The sequence below is a fragment of the Lemur catta genome, chromosome 1, assembly GCF_020740605.2.
Source record: "Lemur catta isolate mLemCat1 chromosome 1, mLemCat1.pri, whole genome shotgun sequence".
Classification (NCBI taxonomy): domain Eukaryota; kingdom Metazoa; phylum Chordata; class Mammalia; order Primates; family Lemuridae; genus Lemur; species Lemur catta.
The window spans coordinates 9,039,488-9,063,597 of NC_059128.1; the positions used below are offsets into that span (position 1 = coordinate 9,039,488).

At 54.6% G+C, this 24,110-nt stretch overlaps 1 protein-coding gene across 1 annotated transcript in view; it reads left to right on the forward strand.

Moving 5' to 3' along the window:
* The window catches only part of SYNE3 (spectrin repeat containing nuclear envelope family member 3), a 79,985-nt gene that overhangs the window by 33,463 nt on the left and 22,412 nt on the right, over positions 1 to 24,110 (forward strand). Inside the window, exons 2-8 of the mRNA XM_045561324.1 lie at positions 3,078 to 3,235; positions 9,497 to 9,669; positions 10,934 to 11,243; positions 18,265 to 18,426; positions 19,553 to 19,900; positions 21,025 to 21,161; positions 22,056 to 22,230. Of these exons, the coding sequence (XP_045417280.1) occupies positions 3,092 to 3,235; positions 9,497 to 9,669; positions 10,934 to 11,243; positions 18,265 to 18,426; positions 19,553 to 19,900; positions 21,025 to 21,161; positions 22,056 to 22,230 (1,449 nt within the window). The 5' untranslated portion in view covers positions 3,078 to 3,091. The remainder of the gene's footprint in view (positions 1 to 3,077; positions 3,236 to 9,496; positions 9,670 to 10,933; positions 11,244 to 18,264; positions 18,427 to 19,552; positions 19,901 to 21,024; positions 21,162 to 22,055; positions 22,231 to 24,110) is intronic.

Sequence of the window (24,110 nt, forward strand, 5' to 3'; positions counted from 1 at the left end):
AACTGAGGTCCAGAGAAGCAAAGGCATTTGCTCGGGGAAAATGTTCAGACTCCAAGTCCAGGACTTTCTCTTGCTGTCCCCACCTCGGCCATAACTGGGCATTTAGGAAGTCCCCACCCCTCTTCTAACCCAGCACTGCAGGTCACTTCATCTGCTCACTCGTCCCTCCGTTGACATTAATGAAGGGCTGATGACTTGTCTTGGGAGGCCTAGAATAGGACTCTCACCTGGGGCCCAGGAACTGACAGGGGCCTGCGGATAGAATTCAGGGGCCCATGAACTTGGATGGGAAACTAACGCCGTCCTACTCACCTCTAGCTGACAGCATGTCCTTCAATTACAAGCAAGGCGAAACCAACCCCCCTCTGGCATTGGCAGCACCTGGAACTTTGTCACATGTATGTTTTTGGCTGCGTCGTGGTTGTTGCTGGTATCTTGACATGTTGCTTGTGCTCAGCCCATTGTCAGGTCTTGTGATTTAATGTGTTAATAAAGAAGTGTGTGTGTGTGTGTGTGTGTGTGTGTGTGTGTGTGTGTGTGTGTCCCATGAATTTGATTTTTAGTGTTTGGTAACTAGGTTTTAACATGAGGTTTCCTTTGTAATTCTTTGCACTTTATTCTTGGCATTCAAAGCCCCTACTCTGAGAAGAGGTTCCTGGGAAAGTTTAGGCCTCTCCCCACCCCCCGCTTGTGGCTCCACCTGCAGCCACACTGTGTTCTATGCGCAGCTTCTCCAGGGCAGGGTCGGTGCCTGCTGTCTGTCAGTTGGTGCTGTGGCTCAGAGCGTGTGCTTGGTTCCTGTTTGTGTCATTGAATTAAAGCCAAGTGTTCTGGCAGAATAAGCCAAGAGGAGGCCCGGGCCTCCTGAACTGTGCCTGCAACCTCGCCCAGCCCACGGGGCCCGTCAGTCTGAGGCCCCCGCACCCTGCTTGCCCCGCTGGCCTTTGTGTTCCATGTGACCCACCTGGGGGTCACCAGACCACCAGGCATGTCCCATGAGAAGGGCTGTCCAAAACCTCGATGCGTTTTGGTGGTTAGAGCCGTGGGGCCCCACTGTCCTGTCATCTGAAACTCAGGGAGACTCGTTTCTGTCCCTCCCATTCCTTGCTTTATAAAAATAAAAGCTGAGCTTTTGGAAGCCAGTCAAGCCACACACTAGACAAGAAATTAGAGCCACAGTGAACCAGTTTAAACGCTTCACATTCTAATGTGCTTTTCAAAAACAGGGAGTGGCTGCAGGGGACATTAAGTTGTTAGAGAAAATCAAAACAGCTCTGGAAGGAAAACAACACACAGGGAGAATCTCGGCCGGTTGCAGAGCACAGCCCACTGGGTCAGCAGCCCTTCCCCTGGCCGACCCTCGACCCCCGACCCTCACCCTTGGCCCAGGTCAGCGGCACTTCTGATGTCCTGTTTCTTTTCTCTTTGTCGTTCAGGGGCTCCCCTTTGAAGGTCCCCCCACCCTGTGCAGGCCAGGGAGGGCGTCGGTTCCCAGCAGGTGCTTGTGGAACAACTGTTGACTGAGAAGAAAGAACCAATAAACAATTTAGCCAATGTCAAGGAAAGGTTTTTTTTTTTTATTTTTCATTGTAAAGTAATAATTAACCTTTCTAGAAAATTCACAAAGTGGCTAAGAGAAAAAATAAGGGAAAAAACCTTCCAGTGGTGGTTCCATCAACCACAGATGATTGTCCTTGACCACGTGGCCTCCAAGGTCACTGTGCCCCTGCCCATGCCAAGGAGAGAGGGGCCGGAGGGCCACATGGGATGTGCTTAAGGGCCAGGCCTCGGAGTGGCCAAGGCCACTCTGCCCACACCCCCTGGCTCTGGCCCAGTCACGTGGACCCTCTAATGACAAGACTTCCCAGCCTTTTTCTGACTGTTTTTTGTGATCGTTAATGTTTCATTTTGCTTTTATTAACTGTAGAATTGCGACTACTCAATATATAATTTTGGCTCATTTTTTTTGTATTATCCTTATATCCTAAAAATTCCCCTTTGCAAATTCATGTTAAGTGTTGGTTGCATAATACTCTAAAGTGCAAGTGTACCATATTTTAATGAACTAATCCCCTGTTATTGGGCACTTAGGTTGTTTCTAGTTTTATTTTATTTTGCAGTTTTCTATAATGCTGTGGTGAGCTTTTTGGTGTGTTAAACTTATCCCCATTCTGGGCTAGTTCAACATTGGGCTCACTCTGTGCACGGCATTGCGGGAGGTTGGAGGATAAGGCGGACACAGTCCCTTCCCTTAAAACGCACATATCAGTAACTTCAGTCCAAAGCAGGCTATAGTTACTACAAGCAGACAGCTAGAACTGGAATACGAAGAGTTTTGCCTGGGCTTTGAGAAAGTCACAGGAGAAAACCTGAGACTTTGCAGCCACAGCCCACGGTAAGCCGCAGGGTGGGCCGTCGAGCAACGGGAGTTGGCTTGGCGGGTGACCGATGCCAGCAGGAGGGTGTCCCCTAAGGCAGGAGCAGCAAGTGGGTTGCAGAGCTGGCACTAAGCCAGCTGATGGGCAGCAGCTGCCGTGGACCCAGGGCGGTGGAGAGGGAGGGACAACAGGCCGCCAACATGGCCAACCCAGCCTGAGAGGGTCATTGACCTCAGGTGGAGCTCAGGATGGTGTCAGCTTGGCTGATGCCTAAAACTATATTCCTTAGGTCGAGACCTCTTTGATCCGATCAAGTCAGTTTTCATTATGGGTCCAGGTATCTCAGACTGTACTTTTGAGGTCCAGGCCTTCAGCCTGAACAGACAGAAGAGAGTTGCCCGAGAGCCCCACGCTGGGGGAAGAGGGGAGCAGGGAAGCTGAGGGGCCAGAGAAAGATGCTTTGCCAGCCCGGTGCCCTGGGCCACTCCCCCAGCTCATTGGCAGCGAGAGGACGGACCCTTCTCCATCCTGCCGTCTCTAGAACGTTGGCTGTGTGACAAACACGCTGGCCTCTGGCTGTATCACCCAACTGGGAGCACAGGGAGGGTGTTGGCAGTGAGGCGTGGGCCTGTCCCCACCCACCAGCCTGCCTGGGGGCCTCCCTGCAGCCCCCACTGATCCCCTGTGGTCCTTCCCCAGCCCCCGCAGGTGCCATGACTCAGCAGCCCCAGGAGGGCTTTGACAGGAGCGTGGAGGACGCCCAGGCGTGGATGAAGGCTGTGCAGGACCGGCTGCAGGTCAATGACAACACCCAGGGGCCCCGCGCAGCCCTGGAGGCCAGGCTCCGGGAGACAGAGGTATGCAGAGGTGTGGCCGTGGGTCCCTGTGGCCTGGGCCATCGGTGCCCCTCCCCCTGGGACCTCAGGTTTCCTGTCTGTTAAATGGCAGGCAGGGCTGGGCTAGACAGTGCTTCTCAAACTTTGATGTGTGTACAGACCTCCTGGAGATTTTGTTTAAATGGAGACTCCGATCAGGTGGGCGGAGGTGGGTGGGGCCCAAGAGTACATTTCTAATGAGTTGCAGGTAATGCCCTAGTTGCTGGTCCGTGGGCCATACTCTGTTGGTGAGGGACTAAGAGCATGCCCTCTGACCTCCTTTCCTGGCAGGGGCACCCATGCAGCCAGGTGGGTCCCCCATCCCCAGCCAGCCCCTTCCCTGCTTCTGTGTGGCTAGGGTTCCTGCCAGGTCTGGGTTGGCCCAGGTCTGCCTTCAGCAGGGTAGGGAGGGGGCTCTGCCCAGTGACAGGAGTGACTCCCTGAGCTAAGTCAGAACCAGGGTCTCACTTTACACACCCACCTGGTGCAAGGCAGGGCCTCAGTCCAAGTAGCACTAAAGGGCTGGTACCCAGTACCTGGCCGGGCATCGTGGTGCCCTGGCCTGAGAGCGGGCTGCCAGGGACAAGGGGAAGAACCCTGAACTAAGAGTCAGAGACCCAAGTTATAATCTCCATGCTGATGCTAGAGTGCTGGGTGACCAAGTCCCTGTCCCTCTCTGGGCCTCATTTTCCCATCTGTAAATGGAGCAGTTGACTTATACACTTCTGGGGTCACATCCATTTAGCTATCCCAGAATTCTAATTTATCACCCAACGATGGTTGCTCTTAGAGGAAGACCTACCTTTTTCTGCGGCAAACTCATCACGCAGCCAGGCTGGAAGCGGTGGTGACCCCACACCTGGTTCCCTGTGTGCTTCCTTTTTCATGCATTGTCTTATTGATTTTGTGCATTTTATTATCAATATCTCGTGCTTTTTTTGGAAGTGGACAGTAAAAATTAAGGATTTACATCACCTTTTCAGAGTCAATATTTGGTCTAAGCCTCATCAGAACATCACCAGGGAGGAGCCATTATCTGCATTTTGCAGTTGGGGAAATTGAGTCTGCACATACCATTGCCTCTGCCTGGAGGGCTTCGTCACTCACATTCTCGCTCCCTTCTCTGCTCACTTCACCATCGGGGGAAGCCTCCCTGACAGATCACAAAGAGCAGACCACCCGTTCTTTCTGCCATCCAGGTGCACCTGAGGCTATGGGGTGGGTGAGGCACACCCTGCTCTTAAAGGTTCACAGCCTAAGGGGAGACAGGTATGCAAATAACCAGGTAGCCACACAAGCCTGTATGAGAAACATTTCTAACATGCGTCTCATGATGTTATTCTCCTCCTCTAAAACCTTCCATGGCTCCCCATTGCCCACCAAAGAAAACCACACTTCACCTGGCATCAAAAGTCCTCCACTATCTACACGATCCTGTTTTCCAGCCTCAGCTCCCCCCACTGTCACATCTCCTAGGCTCACACTCTCCTGTTGGCAGAAAAACCCCTTGATTTCCAATCATCGAGCCTTTGTCCGTGTGTTGCCTGTACTTGGAACACCGTTTTTTTGGGGGTCTGGGTATGCATGAGAAATGAAACACTCCCTCCCTCCCTGAGTCTCTCCTGACCAACCTTTCCCCTCTCTCTGCCCCAACACCTGACCTTCTCTGTCTGAGCATCATAGTCCTGCACGTGTACCCGCTGTCTCAGGGCACTTAGCACTTGGACCTTTGTACCCTTGTGGCGGCTCTTCACCTGGTGGTGAGTCTGGCGTAGGCGAAGGCAAGGGCAGCTCTTAGGAAGGGCCGACAGCTAGGCCAGGGTGGACGGGCCCGGAAGGCAGAGGGAGAACTTCCATCAGATGAGCTCCCAGGTGAGTCCAGGCAGAGGGAGTCACATCCTGGGCTCTCTGCCGCTGTTTCCTCCCACAGGGCTCAGATATGCTGCATTTTCTATGTGCTTTGACATTTCAAAACCAAGTTCACGGTAAGAAAGAAACATTTCTCTCTTGCCGTCTGGGAAAGGGGGCAGCTGGGGCCTTCCCCACCCACCCACGGAACTTTCCCCGGGGTTTCCTTGTGAGTGCTTCACCACCTCAGTTAAGCTTGTCATGTCTCCAGTGCTACAGTGACAGGGACACGGGTTCCAATCCTGTTCTGTCCGTTAGTAGCTATGTGGCCGGGAATGGGTCCCATGCCCTCCTGGAACCTCATTTTCCCATCTGTGAAGTGGAGGAAGACTCGAGACTCCTCATGGAGCGGAAGTGTTCCGTACAGGGCGACCGGAGAGACTGCAGCTCCTGAGGCAGGATGCACAGGGCTCAGAGGCTGAGAGCCTGGGTGCTGGGGCCAGGAAGCCTGGGCTCCAATATCTGCTGTGGCTCTGGGGACTCAGGAGAGATTTCCAGAGCTCCCTAAACTTCAGCTTGCTCCTGGGAAAAGGGACAGTCACTGCCTTGCGGGAAGGAGGGAAGATTAAGGCAGATAATCTATGTATGTACTTGGCACAGTGCAGGGTATTCTAGCAGAGCTGGGCACAGAGGGGCGGTTGTTTCCTGTGGTTTTAGAGGCTGGGATACATACCACGTGCACTGTTCCTGCCAGCCCGGGCCCCCAGGAGCTGGTCTTGCATCTTGTTTTCTTCGCTCCTTGGTTCCCAGCCTCCCCAGCCTTGCACCTGGGTCCTGGCCTCAGCCAGGCAGCTTCCTCACAGGCCCCCAGGCCCCTTCCTGGTCAGGGGCACCCTAGCATTTCCAAGGGCTTGGCTTGCAAAAGCCAAATGCACCCATTCCTAAATACATCTTGCTTCCCTACCTTTGTTCAAACCCCCTTCTCCAACTGCCTGCACTATCTCTAAGGCTTCCTTGCCGAGATGACCTCCTCCATGAAGCCTTCTTGGATTTCCCCCATCCCTCCTTGAGCTCCCACGATGCTCTATGATCTCTTATGGCTCTTTTTGCTGTCGTCTGTGCTCTTGTCCAGCCTGGAAGTGCCAGGCTGCATCCTGGTCCTGTCCATCCTGGACCCCAGGGCCCAGCAACTACTCAGCTGCCGGTCAGCTGGTCTTGACTATGTTCAGGGAAAACCCTGGTAAACCCCATTCCTCCAGGCTCCCGGTCTCCTGGTTCTTCTCCTCCCTGAGGTTTTCCCTCCCTCCAATGCCCACGTTACCGCTGCCCTCATTGGCTGCTTCAAATCGGAATGATTTTGTGGCTGCAGTTCTAGTACTCCTTCCCAGGGGCAGAGCGGCCTTTGCCAAGCACTCCTGGACCACATCCTTGCTGGCGACGGGCTGTAAAGAACCGTGTGCGCCAGCCAAAGAGCGGAGTCATCAGAGCAGCGAAGGAGGGTGGAATCCACTTCTCAAAATTTGGCTCTGGCAGCTCAGCCACAGCCTCTGGCCTCTCCTGGCTTCAGCCCCACAGCAAACGTCCCGCTGGATGGTGTTTCAGGGAGAGTTCTCCCTCCAGCAGGGAGGCATCCAGCTCACTCACTTGAAAAGGGCAGGGGGCCTCAGGGTCTCTACGTCCACCCCCTCCCCGTCCCCCAGTCCAGCCTGTGTCCCCAACACAAGGACAAGGAGGGCCAAGGTCCACAGGCCTGGGGCAGATCACGCAATGAGGACACCAAGATTTGGACTCTTGGGACATTCTGGGCCTGGCTGGCTCCTCCTGGGTGCGGCAAAGAGAGATTGCATTTCTCTTCTTCCCCGAAGCCGTTGGCACTCTTGGTTTACAGAGTGGGACTCCCCTCAAGCTGAAATTGGGCAGCAGGGGTAGGGGAGGCCTCTGACTGCCGCAGAGACTCTTTCTGCAGAGCTCGTGGCTTCTGTGGGTCCCTGGCGGCCTGGCTTGTAAAACTGGAATTATCACGATGCCCGTCCTGCCAGCTCGGGGAGTACGAAGTCTCCTTCACAGCTCTGGGAGCCAGAAATAACACCTTCTTCTTATTCTTTTTCATCAAATTAAATCCCTCTCTGGATGGTAAGAAATTCATCCTCAGCCTCGTTGAGACCGTGCTCCTAAGTGATATGAAATGTCCCGGGTGGGCAATCATACTCACTCCAGAACATTCCGCAGTGGCCCTTGGATCTTTAGCCCACACTAGCTACTTTTGTCTTTCACATCGCTGCTCGCTGCTGAGAGGGACCCGGGGGTCCCTGTCTGGGCACTCGCTGCAGCCACTACCCTCTGGGACCCTGGCACTTCCTCCTACTTGGACAAATAAACTCTGTCTCTGTCTTGGGGAATCTCTCCACTCTCCACTCCACCTGCACCCCAGCCCTCGTGTGCACGCAGAGGCAAGCTGTGGAGGGAGGTTTTTAATCTTGTTCCTTGATAACACATGTAGGACGGGAAGTCCCTCTATACTGTCATCATCATCATCATCATCGTCGTCATTAACCATTATCATACGAAGTGACAAAAATGATTGGGACCAGTGTCCAACTGCTTAAAAGTTTACCAAGTACACTAACTTATATCCATGTTTTAATTAATAGTCTTTTTAAAACTATTATTATAACCCTGTGAGGTAACAAAACAGATTGTTATCACTGTCTCAGGATGAGAAAGGAAGACCCAGAGTAGTCGAGTGACCTGCCTGGGGTTGCACAGCTGTCAGTGGGGCAGCATTTGAGATGTCAGGAGCCCTTCCCCCACCCCATCCACAGAGAAGGGTCAGAGACAGGCAGGCCACTGGGACAACAGTCTGAGGAAACTGACCGCCAGCGCCCAGGGAGACTGGCTGGGGCTCTGGGCTTGATCTTTAGGCAAATGTGTGCAGTCAGGAAATATGACCCAAAGGCAAGTAAAAGATGCGAATGCCCAGGTGCAATGGCTCAGGCCTATAATCCCAGCACTCTGGGAGGCTGAGGAGGGAGACTGCTTAAGGCCAGGAGTTTGAGACCAGCCTGTGCAACATAGCAAGACCCCATCTCTAAAAAAAATTTTTTTAAAATTAGCCAGATGTGGTGGCGCACACCTGTAGGCCCAGCTACTCGGGAGGCTGAGGCAGGAGGATCGCTTGAGCCCAGGAGTTGGAAGTTGCTGTGAGCTATGATCCACTGCACTCTACCTGGGCCGTAGAGGGAGTGAGACCCTGTCTCTAAAAGAAAAGATAATACTAATAGGGAACGATCAGTGACTGAGAACGTGGCGTGGGCCAGGCAGGGTGCCAAGGGCTCCCCCTGCGTTGCCTAATGCTCACTGCCACCCTGGCAGCACAACCGTGGTCTTCCCCCATTTCATAGGCCTGGAGGATTGAAGTCCCCTGACAAGGGTCACACAGGTAGCAGGAGGGGCCCTGGAATTGGAATCCAGGCATATTTGACTGCAGAGACCAGGCTGTAGCTGCCAGTGGTAACGGTGAATAATGCCGACTGCCAGCGTTGACTGGAGACTGAGGATGTGCAGGACGTCCCGTGTTAGTCTCCGTCCTCCAGGAAGCTGATGGCAGGATGAGATTCAGTGTGCACGGCGTTTATTAGGGGAGCACCCCTGAGAGGAGATGGGGAAGGAGGGAGCTGGGAGAGGCTGGGAGAGCCGGGTGAGAGGGGTGCAGGCCTGGCCCCAAGGCCGGGAGAGCAGGGAGGGTGGTGGGGGCATGAGGCAGCGTCTTACAGTGCCATGGATTCTAAGGGAGTTTGCAAGACCTCAGGCTGTCTTTGAGTTAAAGTCACTCACCCAGTGTCTCCCAGGAAGGGCCTGACTTGGTGTTCCCACTGTGCTTGGTCGCTGAGGGAGCAGCCCAGCAGCAAGGCATTGGCGCAAACTGCGAAAGCAGAGATGATTCCGGAGCCTCAGCTGGGGCCCTGGGCCGAGCAGGCTCCCTGCAGCCCACCCGAGAGGCAGATGCTCGGATGTGCTGTGACATGCACATTACATGCATTTTCTCATTAATCCTGACAAAACTTCAGGAAGGCAGATACTGTTAATACCGCCGCCTTACAAATGAGAAAACCAAGTTCAGGGAGAGAATGAACCTCGTCTGAGTTTGCACAGCTGGAAATGGGTCGAGTGGGGCCAAGAAGGAACTCAGTCTCATCACGGGGCAGAGGGCAGTTCTCTGCCAACCTCCGTGGCCCCCGATTCCACCCTCAGAGCCCTTAGCAGGTTGCCCAGGGCCCCAGTGGAAGCTGTGCAGGAGCAGGGGCTGCGATGTGAACCTCAGCTCCCCTGTCCTCCGGATCCTGGCTCTGTCTGCATTTGCCTCACCCTGGAAACTGGCTTTTGTGTCCACAACAGAAAATATGCCAGCTGGAGCCCGAGGGGCGTGTGAAGGTGGATCTGGTGCTGCGGGCTGCTGAAGCCCTCTTGGCATGCTGCTCCAGGGACCAGAGGCCCGAGATCCTGGCCCAGCTGAAGGACATCAAGGCCCAGTGGGAGGAAACGGTCACCTACATGACTCACTGTCACAGGTAGGGCGACCAGAGCTGGGGACCTCTGCCCAAGGGACATTTCTCCAGTCCTGGTATTTCTGGGGACAGGATGTTCTCTTGGGATTTGGGCCAGCCTTGCCTGCCTCTTTCTAATTATAATCAAGCTTAATGATGGTAATAGACACTGGGAGCCCAGCGTGTTTTCCCAGCAATTCTTAACAGACTTGGCTGTGTGCATGTCCTGCAGCAGAATGGCAGAGTGGCTCTGGAGAAAGGAGGCCTGTGACCTGCTGGCATGGCAGCCCAGATTCCCCACTTGTACCAGGGAGCCAGGTGGTGGTTGTGTGGGGAGGGAGGAGGAGCAGAGACTCAGACCTGCCATTGACTCTTACCCCTTTGATTACTTCCTGTGTGGCCTTGTGAAAGTCACTTGACCTCTCTGGACTTCAAGTGCCTCCTCTGGACAATGGGGGTAATCAAGTGCTCCTTGGAGGGTGTCAGGAGGATGGAAGGAGATAGCCAAGGTCAAGAGCAAGGCACGGTGCTTGCCACAAAGTAGGCCCTCAGTAAACGGGAGCTGCCAGTGTGCTCTCCGTTCTTAGAGAGCAGGACTGCGAGTGGAGGTGGGAATGACATTTGCACAGTGCTTCCTGCTTTCCACACCCTTGCACTTAAATTCCAAGCAAAATGGCTTAATGTTGGCTGGGGAGATAGAGCCACCTCCATGCTGCAGATGGGGAAACTGAGGCAGGTGAAGAGGCAGGTTTATGAAGTGAGTTCACGCCCCCCTGGAGCCTACACGTGGGCCCCCAGCCTTCCATCCCCACTGGGTGTAACAAGCCCACAGACGCAATGGTGCTCTGCAGGTGACGGACACGTTCCCAGGGCGTCTCCTGACTGTTAGAGGACCTGCATGTGCCAAGGGCTGGGACAACTGTGTTCAGAGTCCCAACGCCAGAGAGAAATGACTGGGGGTGTCCGTGCATGGACGGTGGGAGCCAGGGCCAGAATTTGGAGTGCTGGGGCTGAAGGGCTCCCCAAGCTGCCTCCCCAGGGCTGGTGGTTCTGGGAGCGAGTCTGGAATCTGGGGTACCTGGCCTGTAGCCCCACTGCACAGGAGGGTCTTATCCAGGGGGACTGAGGGAAGGCCAGAATCTGGGTGGCCACCAGCTGCCCAGGCGACTCTGAGTCCAGAGCGAATGTCATTGTGCCCCCATCCCGCAGCCCCTGGGACTGGGGAGGGCCATGGCCTCCCGCCCAGGAGCAGGTGGGTCCCCTCACAGCCCGAGGTCTCTGCCCACAGCCGCATCGAGTGGGTGTGGCTGCACTGGAGCGAGTACCTGCTGGCCCGCGATGAGTTCTACCGCTGGTTCCAGAAGATGACGGTCACGCTGGAGCCCCGCGTGGAGCTGCAGCTGGGCCTGAAGGAGAAGCAGTGGCAGCTGAGCCACGCCCAGGTGCTGCTGCACAACGTGGACAGCCAGGCCGTGCTCCTGGACCGGCTGCTGGAGGAGGCGGCCTCCCTGTTCAACAGGATCGGGGACCCCAGCGTGGACGAAGATGCACAGAAGAAGATGAAGGCCGAGTACGACGCAGTGAAGGCCAAAGCCCAGGTGAGGCTTGGTGGGCTCCATCTCCTCCCACCCATCCGTTTATCCCCCATCTACCCATCCAGCCACCTGTTTGCCCACTAATTGTCAATCCCTTTACTCACCTGCTCACTCTCACCCACCCAACACCCTTCACCCACCCACCCTCCATCCACCCACCTCCCATTCGTCTACCTACTCACCCGTCTCCCCCCACTAAACTACCAATCTCCCACTCACCATCCACCCACCCACCACCCCATCCGCTTGCCTACCTGACCATGTATTCATCCACCCACCCTCCTACCCATCTGTTGACTCACTCGTCCATCTACCTCTCCACCAAGCTAACCAATCTCCTAGTCATCTCTTCAACTACTTAATCGCCTGCCCACCTGTCCATCTACTCATTCACCTACCCGTCAACCCACCCACCTCTTCACCCACCATTCACTTCTCCCTCTCTCCACTGCCTAACTACTCACGGTCTACTATCTACCATCACCCACGTGTTCGTCCCCCCGTCCACCCACCACCTAACTACCCCCCCACCCATTATCTACTATCCAGACATGCAGTCCTGCTCAGTGCTTAATATGCATATAGCGTGGTGACCGGCTGACGGACAGACTGCGATGTTTGCTCTCACCCGAACAGCTTCCCTCCTCTCCTCCCTTCTCTTTCTCTCCCTCCGACCTCCCTTCCCTCCTCCTCCCGCCCACCCTTCCACGTTTCCTCCTCTGCTCTCTCTAGCCCTCTCCCAGCCCTCGGTCCCCCTTTTGTTTGGGTTCCCTCAACTTATTCCTGCCTTGATTTCGAAACAGTTCATTGAGTTATTAGCTTCTATTATTTTTCTTTTTAGAAATTCTGTTTGGTTCTTTACTATGTCGACCTGTTCTTTTTTTTTTTTTTTTTAATTATGTCATCTTCCCCTGAAATTTTGCATTCCCTCCAGACACAGCATATATTCTTACTCATTGCAAGCATACCTACCTTACAGTCTCCATCAGGTTGTTCTGGTAGCTGAAGTTCCAGGTTCCAATGCTATTGTCTGTTGTGTCTCCTGACATGGCAAATTATTTCCTTGGAGCCTTTGTAATTTAGAGCTGTGGGCTCATCCTAAGCAGGGCTTTATCTGCAGAATCCCGTGGCTGAGACATACCGCAGGGGGACTTTGTGTCAGCCTCAGCTGGGCTCCCCTGGAGATTTACCTTCCTGGTTTCTATTTTCATGCCACTGTATTAACTTGGGGGTTCCTGATCGAATGGGCACCCTAAATGTGAACCCTAAGCCAAAATCATGCAATAGGGAAAGGTGATTGTGCTTTTGTTTGGTTGGTTGGTTGGTTTCTTTTTTAAACTCAAGCTAAAACACATAAAGCTTCCTTCTCATGTTATGTTTGTGGAAAGATTTTTTTCTAGTTCACCCTTGGCTGGGTGGGGAGCAGCCACTTGAGGTTCTGCCTTTCTACAGTGGTCTCTGCTTCCTCTGGGCCCAAGTGTCACTTCTTACTCTGCCTTGAGCATTAAACTCAGCGTTCTAGAAATGAAGACTTCAGGCACACGTGTGAATTTAACAGGCTGGTTTCCATAGCATCCATACTTCTGGTCCATGGGGACATCCCTCACCTTGGCGTGACATGGGTCTGCATGTTAACAATGTTCATTATGTCTTATCCAGCTTTCCTGGCTCTCTGTAGGGGAAGGACATTCAGGCTGTCTAGTCTGCCACCGTGCCGGAACTAGAGGCCTCCTGGGTTCCTCATGCTGACAATTTAGGGGAAATAAATTCTATAATGAGCAGAGATAAGGAATCCATCAGGAGCAAGACTCTGGCCCGTGACAGCTTGGGGAGGGACCTGGGTTCCGGGCCAGGCACTGCTGCTTCCCAGCTGTGTGGCACTGAGGCAGCTCACCCTCCCTGTACCCGGGTCACGAGGCTGTGTGAGCTCTTTGAAAACTGGCAAGCGTTTCCCAGTGCAAAGGATCAACTCTATTGTCAGCAGCAGTGAGAATAAAGAGAAACAACAATGGTGTTTGGCATACAGCAGGTGCTCAGAACTAGTTATTGAATGAATGAGGACTCTACCCCTGTAGCTTGAAGGTGAGCCACCCCCAGGGCCCCAGAGGGGAGTGACAGGAAGTTCCTGGAGTGGCTGCACAGGGACCCAAATGGATGGGCATGGCAGGGCTCGGTCCTGGCTCATCACATGTAGCCAGTTGGCCCTCATCTGGCTCTGCCAAGTCCCAAGGGGCAAATGCAGGCTTCACTGAGATCCTCTCTCCAGGACTGCCCCTTGGGCCTGGGCAAGACAGGCACCTGTCACCTTGCTGTGATGGTGCAGGAAACAGGTGCTGTGCCCATCCATAGAGAGCCCCTGGCGCAGGCTGCAGAGGAGAGGAAATGGAAAGTGGTCGGTGCACGTATGTGCATGTGTGTGTGTGTGTGTGTGTTTATGTGTATGTGTGTGTGTGTGTGTGTGTGGAGGGCAGATGCTGGGGCACCAGGTGAGCGCCAATTCTGGCCCAGATGCAGAAATAATCTCCTCAGAGAGCCTCGTTGTCATTTCTGTGGGCTCTCCCCCGACATGACCCAAAAGACAATAGAAATCACAGCTCTTACCCATGGGTGCTACCTTTTCTGAGCCTCTTCATGTTTCTGAACTCATTTGATCCCCAAACTTTCCTATGAAGTAGATAGAGAAGTTATTGGCCCCTTTTTCAGATTAAAAAAAACTGAGGGTCAGATGCCAATGCCCCTGTAGAAAGAACCAGAAGTTCTAGGTGCTCCCAAGGTGGGCTCAGGTCCCAGGTGAGTCACTGCACCTGTGCCCATCAGGGTCAGGCTGGGAGGGCAGAGGGCAGGTTTGCAGCTCCAGGAGGAGGGCGCATTTGCTTCCAGGGTTCACAAGGCAAAGGCCCGGCTGCAGGGTCCCGAGGCAGGAGCATGGGAGCCTCTGTCCTGGGAGACACGGTGGTGATGGCATGGGGAGGAAGCTGCTGGCCTGGAGGACCTCAGAGCTGCCGGGCGAGCTGGTCAGTCCCAAGCCCACTGTGGACATGGGGTGCTGGTGTCTGCAGGGTGACTGGACCCTGCATGGACAAGCGGGTTCAGTTTGGCTTTTTCAGCTGTTGGCTAAAGCCCAGCACCTTTGACCATCTCTTCCTGGACCCCAGAGGTTTGGGAACTTTGCTGTCACCCACCCGCAGCCCCTTTAGCTCTTAGGTGGGAGGGTCGTGGGACAGCATGGAGGTGTTTCTTGTCTCTCCCAGGACTGGCCATGGGAAGACTTAGAAGTTGGTGGGGAGGGCCAGGAAAGTCCCCACAGCCCCTCTGAAGTTTTATGCAAAATGTCGAATAGGGGTGCATTTTTATGGGGCGAGGAGCCATGGCTTCAGTCAGATTCCCACAGGGCACCTTGACCTTCAAAAGACCGAGCAGCTCCTGAGAGGGGCAAACTTCTACCTCGCCCTTGACAAGAGACTTAACGTCCCCACCCCAAGAGCCTCATCTGCTGAGAGGGACGTGGCCCCAGGCATCAACCACACCCGGCCTTCCAGCTCTGGAAAGGACTCTGGCCCCATCCCGAGCAGGGTGGGGAACTCTGCGTGTCCAGGGGCCCCTGAGGATCCTTGGTGGCCTGGATGCCTCCTGGTCCCCGCTCTGTACACCTGATAAAGGCCCCCCCTTGCTAAAAGGGCTCCCTCGAGGCAGTCCTGTAACCCCAGCGACAGGGCGAGGGCCCTGTGAGGACCAGCCCTGGTGTCTTCCCGGGGGTCCAGGCCTAGCCTCAGGGTGGGGAGGGTCTCTGAGGTATGGTACATAGTAATACCTCTCCTCTTGCTAGGTAACAAGCTATGGTCTCACCTATAAAAGCCCACGTTTGACATCCAACATGTCATTTAGCAAAGCCTGTCGTGTAGATGGGGACAGACGCACCGTGGGGCCCCCCAGGACTGTAGTCTTTGACCAACCCCTGGAGGGAGATCATTGATTAGGGCACCGGGTGAAGCCCAGAGGGCAGCAATAGCGGGCTTTGAGGCCACCGCATTTGCAGGTGAAATATAGACCGAGCAGGCTGGCTGCTGGGAGGGTCTTGTTTGTTTTTAATCCACCAGTTCTGCCTTGTGAAGGCCCGTAGTAGCATCCTCCGTCTCCCTGTGTCCCCAGCCGGCCCTCACAGAAGGCGCGTCCGTCTGGCATCTCGGCCGTGAATCAGAGCTGCTCGTGCAGAGGCATAAATCCACGCGGCCCTGTTAATTGGCCGTGTTTTGACAGTCCTGCCAGCCCTGCCGGCCGCCGACGGTTTAATTGTTGGGTCTAACGAGGGGGTTGAACACCTTCCCATTTGTCAGCCTGTCACCCCCGGCGCGCTGGGCCCGGGCGGCCCCGTACTTGTTACGCCTGGCACAGACCTCATCTGGATCCCTGCCCTGCCGTGTCCTCTCCAGCGCCTGCTCCCGTCAGGCAGACTTTTATTTACTCTGGGCCTGGCCGGTGCCAGCGCCCTGCCATTCGCATGCTCGGGCTTCGTGGGAGAGTCCCCGTCAGCCAGTCTCTGCTTGTTACCCCTGAACCACTTTGTTTCAAAAATAAGCCCTTCCTGGCGGTGGGGGACGCACTCTGGAGGGTTTTGATGGATGTGAACGAGCCCTCAGGAAGGGGGCGCAGCGAGGGAGCTTGCCCAGGAGGCCCCAGTGCTGACGTCAGGGCCACTGGCAGGAAGCACGAAGGGGACTGTCCCCGTGTCTGGGTCCCCTGTCGGGTTCAAGCAGCACCCGCGATTTCAGAGAACGGAGCTCTTCACTGAAGGGTCATTGGAGAATGGCTCCCCCTTCTCTACAATGGGGATATTTTCTCCATTGGTTGCCGCCATGTTTAAAATGCATTAAATTTCTAGATTGGGTGAGGAGCTTCTCAAAGGAAAAGGGGAAGGCATGTACAAGTAGGTAGCGAAGTTCTGCAAATCTACTTGCCTGTCCCAGTCGAGAACTTTTGACTTAGCTTCACGGATGGTCAGGACCCCCCCGGACATGAGCTGGCTCCGTGGTGAAGGTCTGAGGCCGGCCGACTATGGCCCATGTGCCAAATCCAGCCTGTGTGTGTGTGACATGTGAGCTCAGAATGGTGTTTTACATTTGTAAATGGTTGGGAAAAAATGAAAAGCCAAATATTTCCTGACATGTGAAAATGATGTGAAATCCAAATGTCAGTGTCCAAATGGAAGCTTTATTGGAACACAGCCATTCTTTACACGCTATCTACGGCGGCTTATGTGCTTCGACACGAGTAGCCCGCGAGCTGTTGAGCAGTGGCAACAGGAAGCATATGGCAGGCAAAGCTGAAACATTCCCTGTGCCACCCCTGACAGGAACAGTCTGGCACCCCCTGGGCTCAAGCAGTCGTCTTGGAGTTCGACTCTTGCTGTTCGAATTTCACCTGTAAAGCCCACAAGAGTTCTGCCATGTCCCAGTCCCAGTTTGGACATTTGCAAAATGGGAGGGTTTCATGACGGTTGTGAGTATTAAATAAGATAATGCTTTCGAGTTCCAGGCACATGTAGGTGCCTATTAAATGACAGTCACCTCTTACCTTTTTCTTGACTTTCCTTGAGAACTTCCCTCCAATGGCAGACACTTACGTTTATTCTTCCTGCATTCAGGAGGCGGTCACAGAGCCTGCCCTGAGCTAGACTCTGACAGATGAAATGAAAAGGGCAGCCTTGCCTGTGGGGACATCTTGGTTCCCCCTGCAGGTGACAATGCCATAGACAAGTGCTATGATAGAGTTACAGTGTTTTGGGAACACAGAGGGAAGGCTGTTAATTCAGCCTGGGGTGGTGGGTAAGGCTTCAGAGAAAGAAGGGGGTGCCTAGTGGTTGGCATTGCCAAGTGGGTACCCTCCGGAGGTGTGAGAAGAGCCCGGGGGCTCAGGAGGTGATCAGCAGTGGCTGGCACTTATTAAGTGCTTACCAGCTACCAGGCGCAGTTCTAGGGGCTGTGTGAGCTCTGAACCATCTCATCTCACTGCACCCCAATGAGGCAGGTTTCTTGTTAACCGCACCATACAGGCACAGAAGGGTTAGTTATGTACCCAAGGTGGGGCCGGGGTTCAGGCCACAGGCAGTAGGCTCCCAAGCCCAGAGTCCTGATCACTGGACCACAGAGCTGCATCATGGGGACCTGCCCCTGACCACCAGGCTTTGGGGCTTGAACTTGAGCCTGGGGGCAGTGGGGAGCCAGGGAGGGGTTTAAGGAGACAGCGCTGTGATCAGGGAGTGTTTTGAAAAAGAGTCTCAAGGAGCACAGACGGTCTTATAGCAGGGGCAGTGTCATTTCCCCAAACGCCGGCCACCCTCAGGACATCATCTTGGCCCTGTGTGGTTAGACCTTGAGTGGGATTGGTTGAAAATAGAGATGATTCCACGCAGTGAATGTCATCCTCTTTGTGGTGAAATGGGGGCCGCTTGTCAGTTACTCGCATGCCCTGTAGACCCTGTTGTGTAATGGAGCTTGGCACCTGCCCAGCTGGGTCACCGTGGGCAAGTCACTTCACCTCTCTGTGTCTTAGTCTTCATCTGTCAGACTGGGATAATAATGGTGCCACCCTATGGCATGGTCAGAGTTCATGAGATCATGCACGTAAAGTTCTTAGAGCAAGTGCCCCGCAGCTTGGCGAGTGCTCAAAATGATGAGTGTTAGGCAGCAGTAGTGGTGTTAATGTTGTCGTTGCTGTTACTGCACTCCAGTCTTCTGTGCCATTCCCAGGACATGGCTACACGGTTGGCAGAGTCCAGGGCCAACAGGCTTTGGTCCCCAAAGCTAAGTCTCTTGGTATACTGCTCATAAGGTAGAACAGAGCATCTGGGATCTCCTTGTGTCCAGAGAAAGGGCTGAGGGTTGGTTGCATCTACCCTCAACACACACACACACACACACACACACACTCACACACACACCCAGGCAGGCTGCGGGTTTTCTGGCCTCAAAGGCCAGGGGCAGCCTGGGCTGAGACCCTCATGGCTGGTGATTCTCCCCTCGCGCAGGACCGGGTGGCCCTGCTGGAGCGCGTGGCCCGGGAGCACGAGCAGTACCGGGCAAGCGTGGACGAGTTCCAGCTGTGGCTGAAGGCCGTGGTGGAGAAGGTGGACGGCTGCCTGGGGCGGAGCTGCCAGCTGCCCACCCCGCACCGCCTCTCCGCACTGCAGGTAACCCCGGCCGTGCGTAGACGGAGGGATCGGAGGTGTCAGCTGAGGGGGTGCTCACATGCTGGGCTCTATGTCATAGTTGATTCAATAGGACACTGCTGGGTGCCCGGGGGATACAGACACCCACGGCACACAGACCCCCGTGAGAAGCGTGGAATCTGGTACCAAATGCTTGGGGCCTGGGCTGCTGTGTGGAAATCTCGGAGCCAGCAGGGCACTTGGAGACCTAGACTAGCAGCCTAGGCCAGGGGGTCTCACAAGTGGGGCATCTGGCAATGTGCAGAGACATTTTTGTTTGCCACAACGGGGTGCTGCCACTGGCCTCTAGTGGGTGGAGACTGGGGGTGCTGCTAAACACCCTACAGTGCTCAGCACAGCCCCCCACGACGGGGACTCATCCAGCCCCAAAGTCAGTAGTGCCAAAGGGCGAGAAGCCTGGTGTGGCATCAGCCTGCAGCGGGGGAGGTGGGGTCTACTCCGGCCTTTCTCGCTTGGCCTGACGACCTGAGCCCCTCTATAAAGTGAGTGGGTAGAGTATCTTCGGTAATTCAAGGACCACTTTATAATTTATTATACCACCACGCAGCACCTGTACTACTCCTTTAATATTTGTGTTTAAATTGGCTAGCTTTAAAAAAAACTGGTGATCATTTATTGAGAAAGAAAACCTGTATCACTGTCACAGATGGAAAAGCCACCACCGTTCATCCATTCCTAATTAGTAGATAATTAATGGACAATTGTGTTTATTTATAGAAATAAATGCAATGAAACCAAATGGAGCCATTAGGCCCTGTCTGAGTCCAGTGTTGCGGGCTGGAGGCTCTGAGCCTGAGGCTGCCTCTCCCTTTGTTAAAAAGGAAGATTAACAAATGTGGGGAAGCCTTAAAGAAAGAGAAGCACCCAGCAAGGACTCTCTCCTTGACTTTAGTCCAGTGACATGAGAAGACCTGGGGAAGGAACAGGGTTCTCGAGTTGCAAGTCCCCCTTCCTAAGGCAGACGGCCGCCCTTGGGAAGGCCCCTCTGGCTCTAACCCGGGGTCTAGGAACGCGTGTTCTGCACGGCATTCCCAGGTCTGCCTGGAAAATGCAGCGAATGTTTCCTCCCACCCCCTTCTCCCTTCAGGACATCGCCAAAGAGTTCCCCAGGGGTGCGGTGTCTCTGGGGCGGCTGGAGGAGCAGTCTGTGGGGGTCATTCAGAACACCTCCCCTCTGGGTGCAGAGAAGATCACCGGGGAGCTGGAGGAGATGAGGAAAGTTCTGGAGAAGCTGCGCGTGCTCGGGGAGGAGGAGGAGGAGCGGCTGCGGGGCCTGCTGGAGTCCAGGGGCGCCTGTGAGCAGCAGATCCGGCGGCTGGAGGCCGAGCTGGGCGAGTTCAGGGAGGGCCTGCGGAGGCTGGCCCAGCAGGGCCTGGAGCCCACGGCGAAGGCGGGGACCGAGGACGAGCTGGTGGCCCGCTGGAGGCTCTACTCGGTGAGCGGTGATGGGCCAAGCCACGGAGCAGGCCAGGGGCTGTCTGCACCCCGTGTGGTGGGAGATGCCAGACTCGCTCTGGCTTCCCCAGGTATCTAAGTTCCCTGAGGGGTCATAGACAAGCTGGGTGTTCATCCCATTTTCTGGGTGAGGAAACTGAGGCCTGGAGAGATTTTTTTTCCCCCAACATCCCCAGGGCCGCACAGTGAGTTGGTGAGTGACGTTAGGTCAGAAGGGGAAGCTCTCAGTGAGAGATGATGAGGACCAAACACAGCGGGGGCCCTGGGCGCCAGGCAGTGGGCAGTGCAGGGCAGGTGGGCTCCAGACCCCGACGCGAAGTTCAGTCAGAGGACACCTGCCCTCCCCTGCCCCGTGGGAGGGACCAGCCCAAAGTCTCACAGCTAGGAAGAGGTAGAGGTGGGTGTCCAGGCCAGCTCTGTCGGTGCCAAAGCCGGTGCACTCTTCACTACCCACCCTGCCTCAGAGCAGGAGCCCAGCAAGGGATCAGGGGTCCTGCCGGTCAAGGTCAAACCCCGAACTTCTCAGGACAGCAGGGAAAGGCTGCTTCACACAATGAAGTGAAGCAGTTTGGGAATAGTCAGTTGCAAATATCTTCCAGGCCCGCCAAGAATGATAACGGGGTTCACAGGGCAGCTTTAGAAGCAAGCAAAGGCCGGGCTCTGATAGGTCAGGTCTACCGCTAGGGACTTTGCAACCACCAGAAAACTCTTAGCCCGAGTGTCCTTGTGAATAACACAGGGACATGGTGGAGACTAATCTCCCAGGATTGCTGCAAGGCTTAAATGAATGGGACGCCCAGAGCACGGAGCATTAGGGGTCACTGCTCTTGGGACATTTGTACTATTGGGCGCTGACAATGCTGGGAGTTTGGTGGCAATAAAGAGCAAAAGTGTAGCTCAGCGACAGCAGAGGTGCCAGGTCACCCGGGGTGGGAGGCAGGAGAGCAAGGGCTGGGCTCGAGGGTGGGGCCCCCACTCCCTGCCCTTGGTGACAGTTTTCTCCCAGCCTGGTCCACCCCACTGGCCACGCTCACCCCTCTGCACACACACCCGCCTCCCACTGAGGATCCCCCCCCTGCCCCTGGGCTGTTGCATGTGCTGCAGGCGACGCGGGCGGCGCTGGCCTCCAAGGAGCCCCGGGTGGACTGGCTGCAGGCCCAGCTGAAGGAGGTCATCGGCTTCCCCCACGACCTGCAGCTGCTCTCCGACAGCATCGTCGCTGCCATCCAGGAGTATCAGAGGTATCTGCGAAGGCAGAGGGCGGGCGACACTCAGGGGTGTGCTGGAACCCAGGCAGGACAGGTCTGGGGTCTCCATAACTTACCTTCAGGGCTGTGGTTCCCTGGCTGTGAAGCTGGGCCGTCAGTCTGCTTGAGCACTGTCTTGTTGCAGGACACTCTTATCCGGAGGGCACAGACCTTTCAGGTCCCAGCTCAATGTGAGGTGCAGTTATCGGAATCTGCTGCCGCTGGTGGGTCCTTATGCCGAGAGGCTGCCCCAGCCCTAGCTCAGCTGTGCAGCTGTTTCATCCAGATTGGCAAATGCCTTCGGGGTCAGAGTAGCTTTGGATGTTAGACTCCTGTTTCTGTTATTTATTTATTTTAAAAATTTGATCAAGCATTTTTGGTTTTTTATTTGTTTTTGTTCTCAATGAGAGGGCGAGTCTGAATTAATTAGTCTTCCATTACTGGAAGAAGTCTTCATCTATTATTTAACACTTTCAGTGGCTATGAGAGGGGCATTGTGTGCCCATTTTACAGGTGAGAAAACTGAGGCTCACTGCCATTAAGCCAGTTAAGGTCACACAGCTGGTCTGTCTGACTCCTAACTCCCAGCTCCTTACACCTGCTTCAGGTCAGAGGACTGTCATGTGTCTGATTTATGTAAGCACTTGCAGGTCCCAGGGAGCCCCAGTGTCTGTCCTTAGGAAGACACTTTTCATGTCAATATTAACCACAGTCCCTTTCATCTATATCCTGAGTCCATTGCTGCACACCCCCCCAGCAGCCTGCGGGATAGGAGAGAGCCCAGCCGGGAGCAGCACACGCTGGGCCCCTGGGTCCCACAGAGGCCTCACTCCTGGCCTGAGCCTGCTCTCTCTCCTCTCTCGGCTTCCCCCTCCATGGTCCTCGCAGCCTGAAGGGCAAGAGCACCAGGCTGCGTAACGCCGCGGAGACAGAGCTGTGGCAGCGTTTCCAGCGGCCTCTGCAGGGTCTGCAGGTGTGGAAGGCCCTGGCCCAGCGGCTCCTGGAGGTCACCACCAACCTGCCCGACCTGCCTTCCCTCCACACCTTCCTGCCCCAGATTGAGGTAACCGGGCTCCTGCCGGGAGGGCTGACCGGGGTGGCTGGGGTGGGCTGCCAGCCAGGCGTGGCACTTCAGCTGCTCTCCCAGAGAAAGGTGTGCTCCTGCCTCCTCCAGATATCTGGGGGGAGCTGATCGCACAGGGTCTGGTGAGTCCTAAGTGCACAGGAGGTGTCAGTGCTTGTCTGTTATCAGTGACCAAGGTCGTCCTCGGTTCCTGGGTAGAAGGTGAGGCCTGCCGCCTGGTGTGACCCCACACAGACTGTCCCCCACCTGCAAGCACTTTCCCTTCCCTTGGGACCCCACTATGGGCAGTCCTCTGGGAAGCATCAGCCGTTCTGGAAAGAGCAGCATATCGGTCCGTTACCTTTACTGTTGCTACAAGTGACCAGAAACCTGACAGCAGTGGCTTCAAGCACGGAGATGTTCAGGCAGCTCAGGGCTGATTTGACAGCTCAGCAGTGTCACCAGGCCCAGGCCCTATGTAGATCCAAGCCAGGTCTCCCTTCATGGCCCCAGGGTGGCTGCCGTCACTCCACACACACACACAGCACCCATGAACAACAGACAGCACACAAGGTCTCTCTCCACGGCCACTTCCGCCTCTCAACAGGGAGGTAGACCCATCCCGGAGCCCTGGCACGCGCCCCTGACGTCTCACTGGTCACTCGAGGTCATGTGACCACCCTGGACCAACTGCCAGCTGAGGACGATGGGATTGCACAATGGGCTTGGACCAATGACATTTGGGCACCTGGCTGCCCAAACAAAATCCTGGTCGTTTGGTGTGACACAAAGAGAACGGCTGTGCGATGAGCAACTGACAGCGGCTGCCACGATGCCTGCCACGTGCCTGCCACCACGGTGGCTCTCGTGTGCCTGTACATACTGCCTGTGGTGCCATAAAAGGCTTTTGTGTCTGGAGGTTCTTAGACACAAGCATGGAAAGAGACACAAAAGTGTGTCAGGTGTAAGCCCCCGTTTTATATTAATTTTCATTCTGGTTATAAAAGATTGGAGCATGGAGAGATGTGCAAAGAAGAAAACAAAAAGCTCCCATAGTCCTCCGAGCCATAGGAGCACCACTGACGTGTTGGGGCACTTTCTCCGCCACTTTTTCTGTCCAGCGTGGCATTGCTGGGGAGAACCAGTGACCGGGGCTGGTGCATGAGCCGCCTGCACACTCCGTTCCACCAGAGACTGATGCCTGCGTTTTGGGGCATCTGCCTGTGATTTTCCACCTGGGGCTCGTGTTGGAATAAGAATTTGTTTTCTGTCTCCATGGTTGTTAAGCTGCAGGGCGTAGCTCTTCTTCCCAAGGGTCTAGTGGCCTCTTCCCCTCCATGCTCCAAAGCATGATGATCCGTCTTTTTGAGGTATTGCTCAGGGCTCCCCAAAGTGAATTTCATGTGTGCTAGAAACCTCAATTTTAGGTAAGAAAATCCCAAATCTACCTTTTACATCTGATGAAATCCATCTAGACATTTCCGTGAGGTACGGTTACCAATAAAAGATTTGATGAATTAATTACAATTTCTGTGCATTTAGGCTCATGTTATATAGTTGTTTAGTCTTATATTTTTCACTCCACACATTTGAGGTTTTTCTCAGCATAGTTTAAAATCACTGAAATAAAAGTAATAATTTCAGTTGGCTGCATAACATTTCAGTTTGGACTATGCCAGAATTTAATGTAATTAGAGATTTAGGTTGTTTTTCATTTTTCACCGTTGTAATTAATATATGCTGGGTATCTATGTATACACAGTTTAATTTCCATTTCTACTATTGTCCTCCTCATTTTGCAGATGAGGGATGGGAGCCAGGGAGCCTATTTTACAAAAGAGGAAACTGAGGCCCAGAAGTGCCCAAGGCCTCCCAGCCAA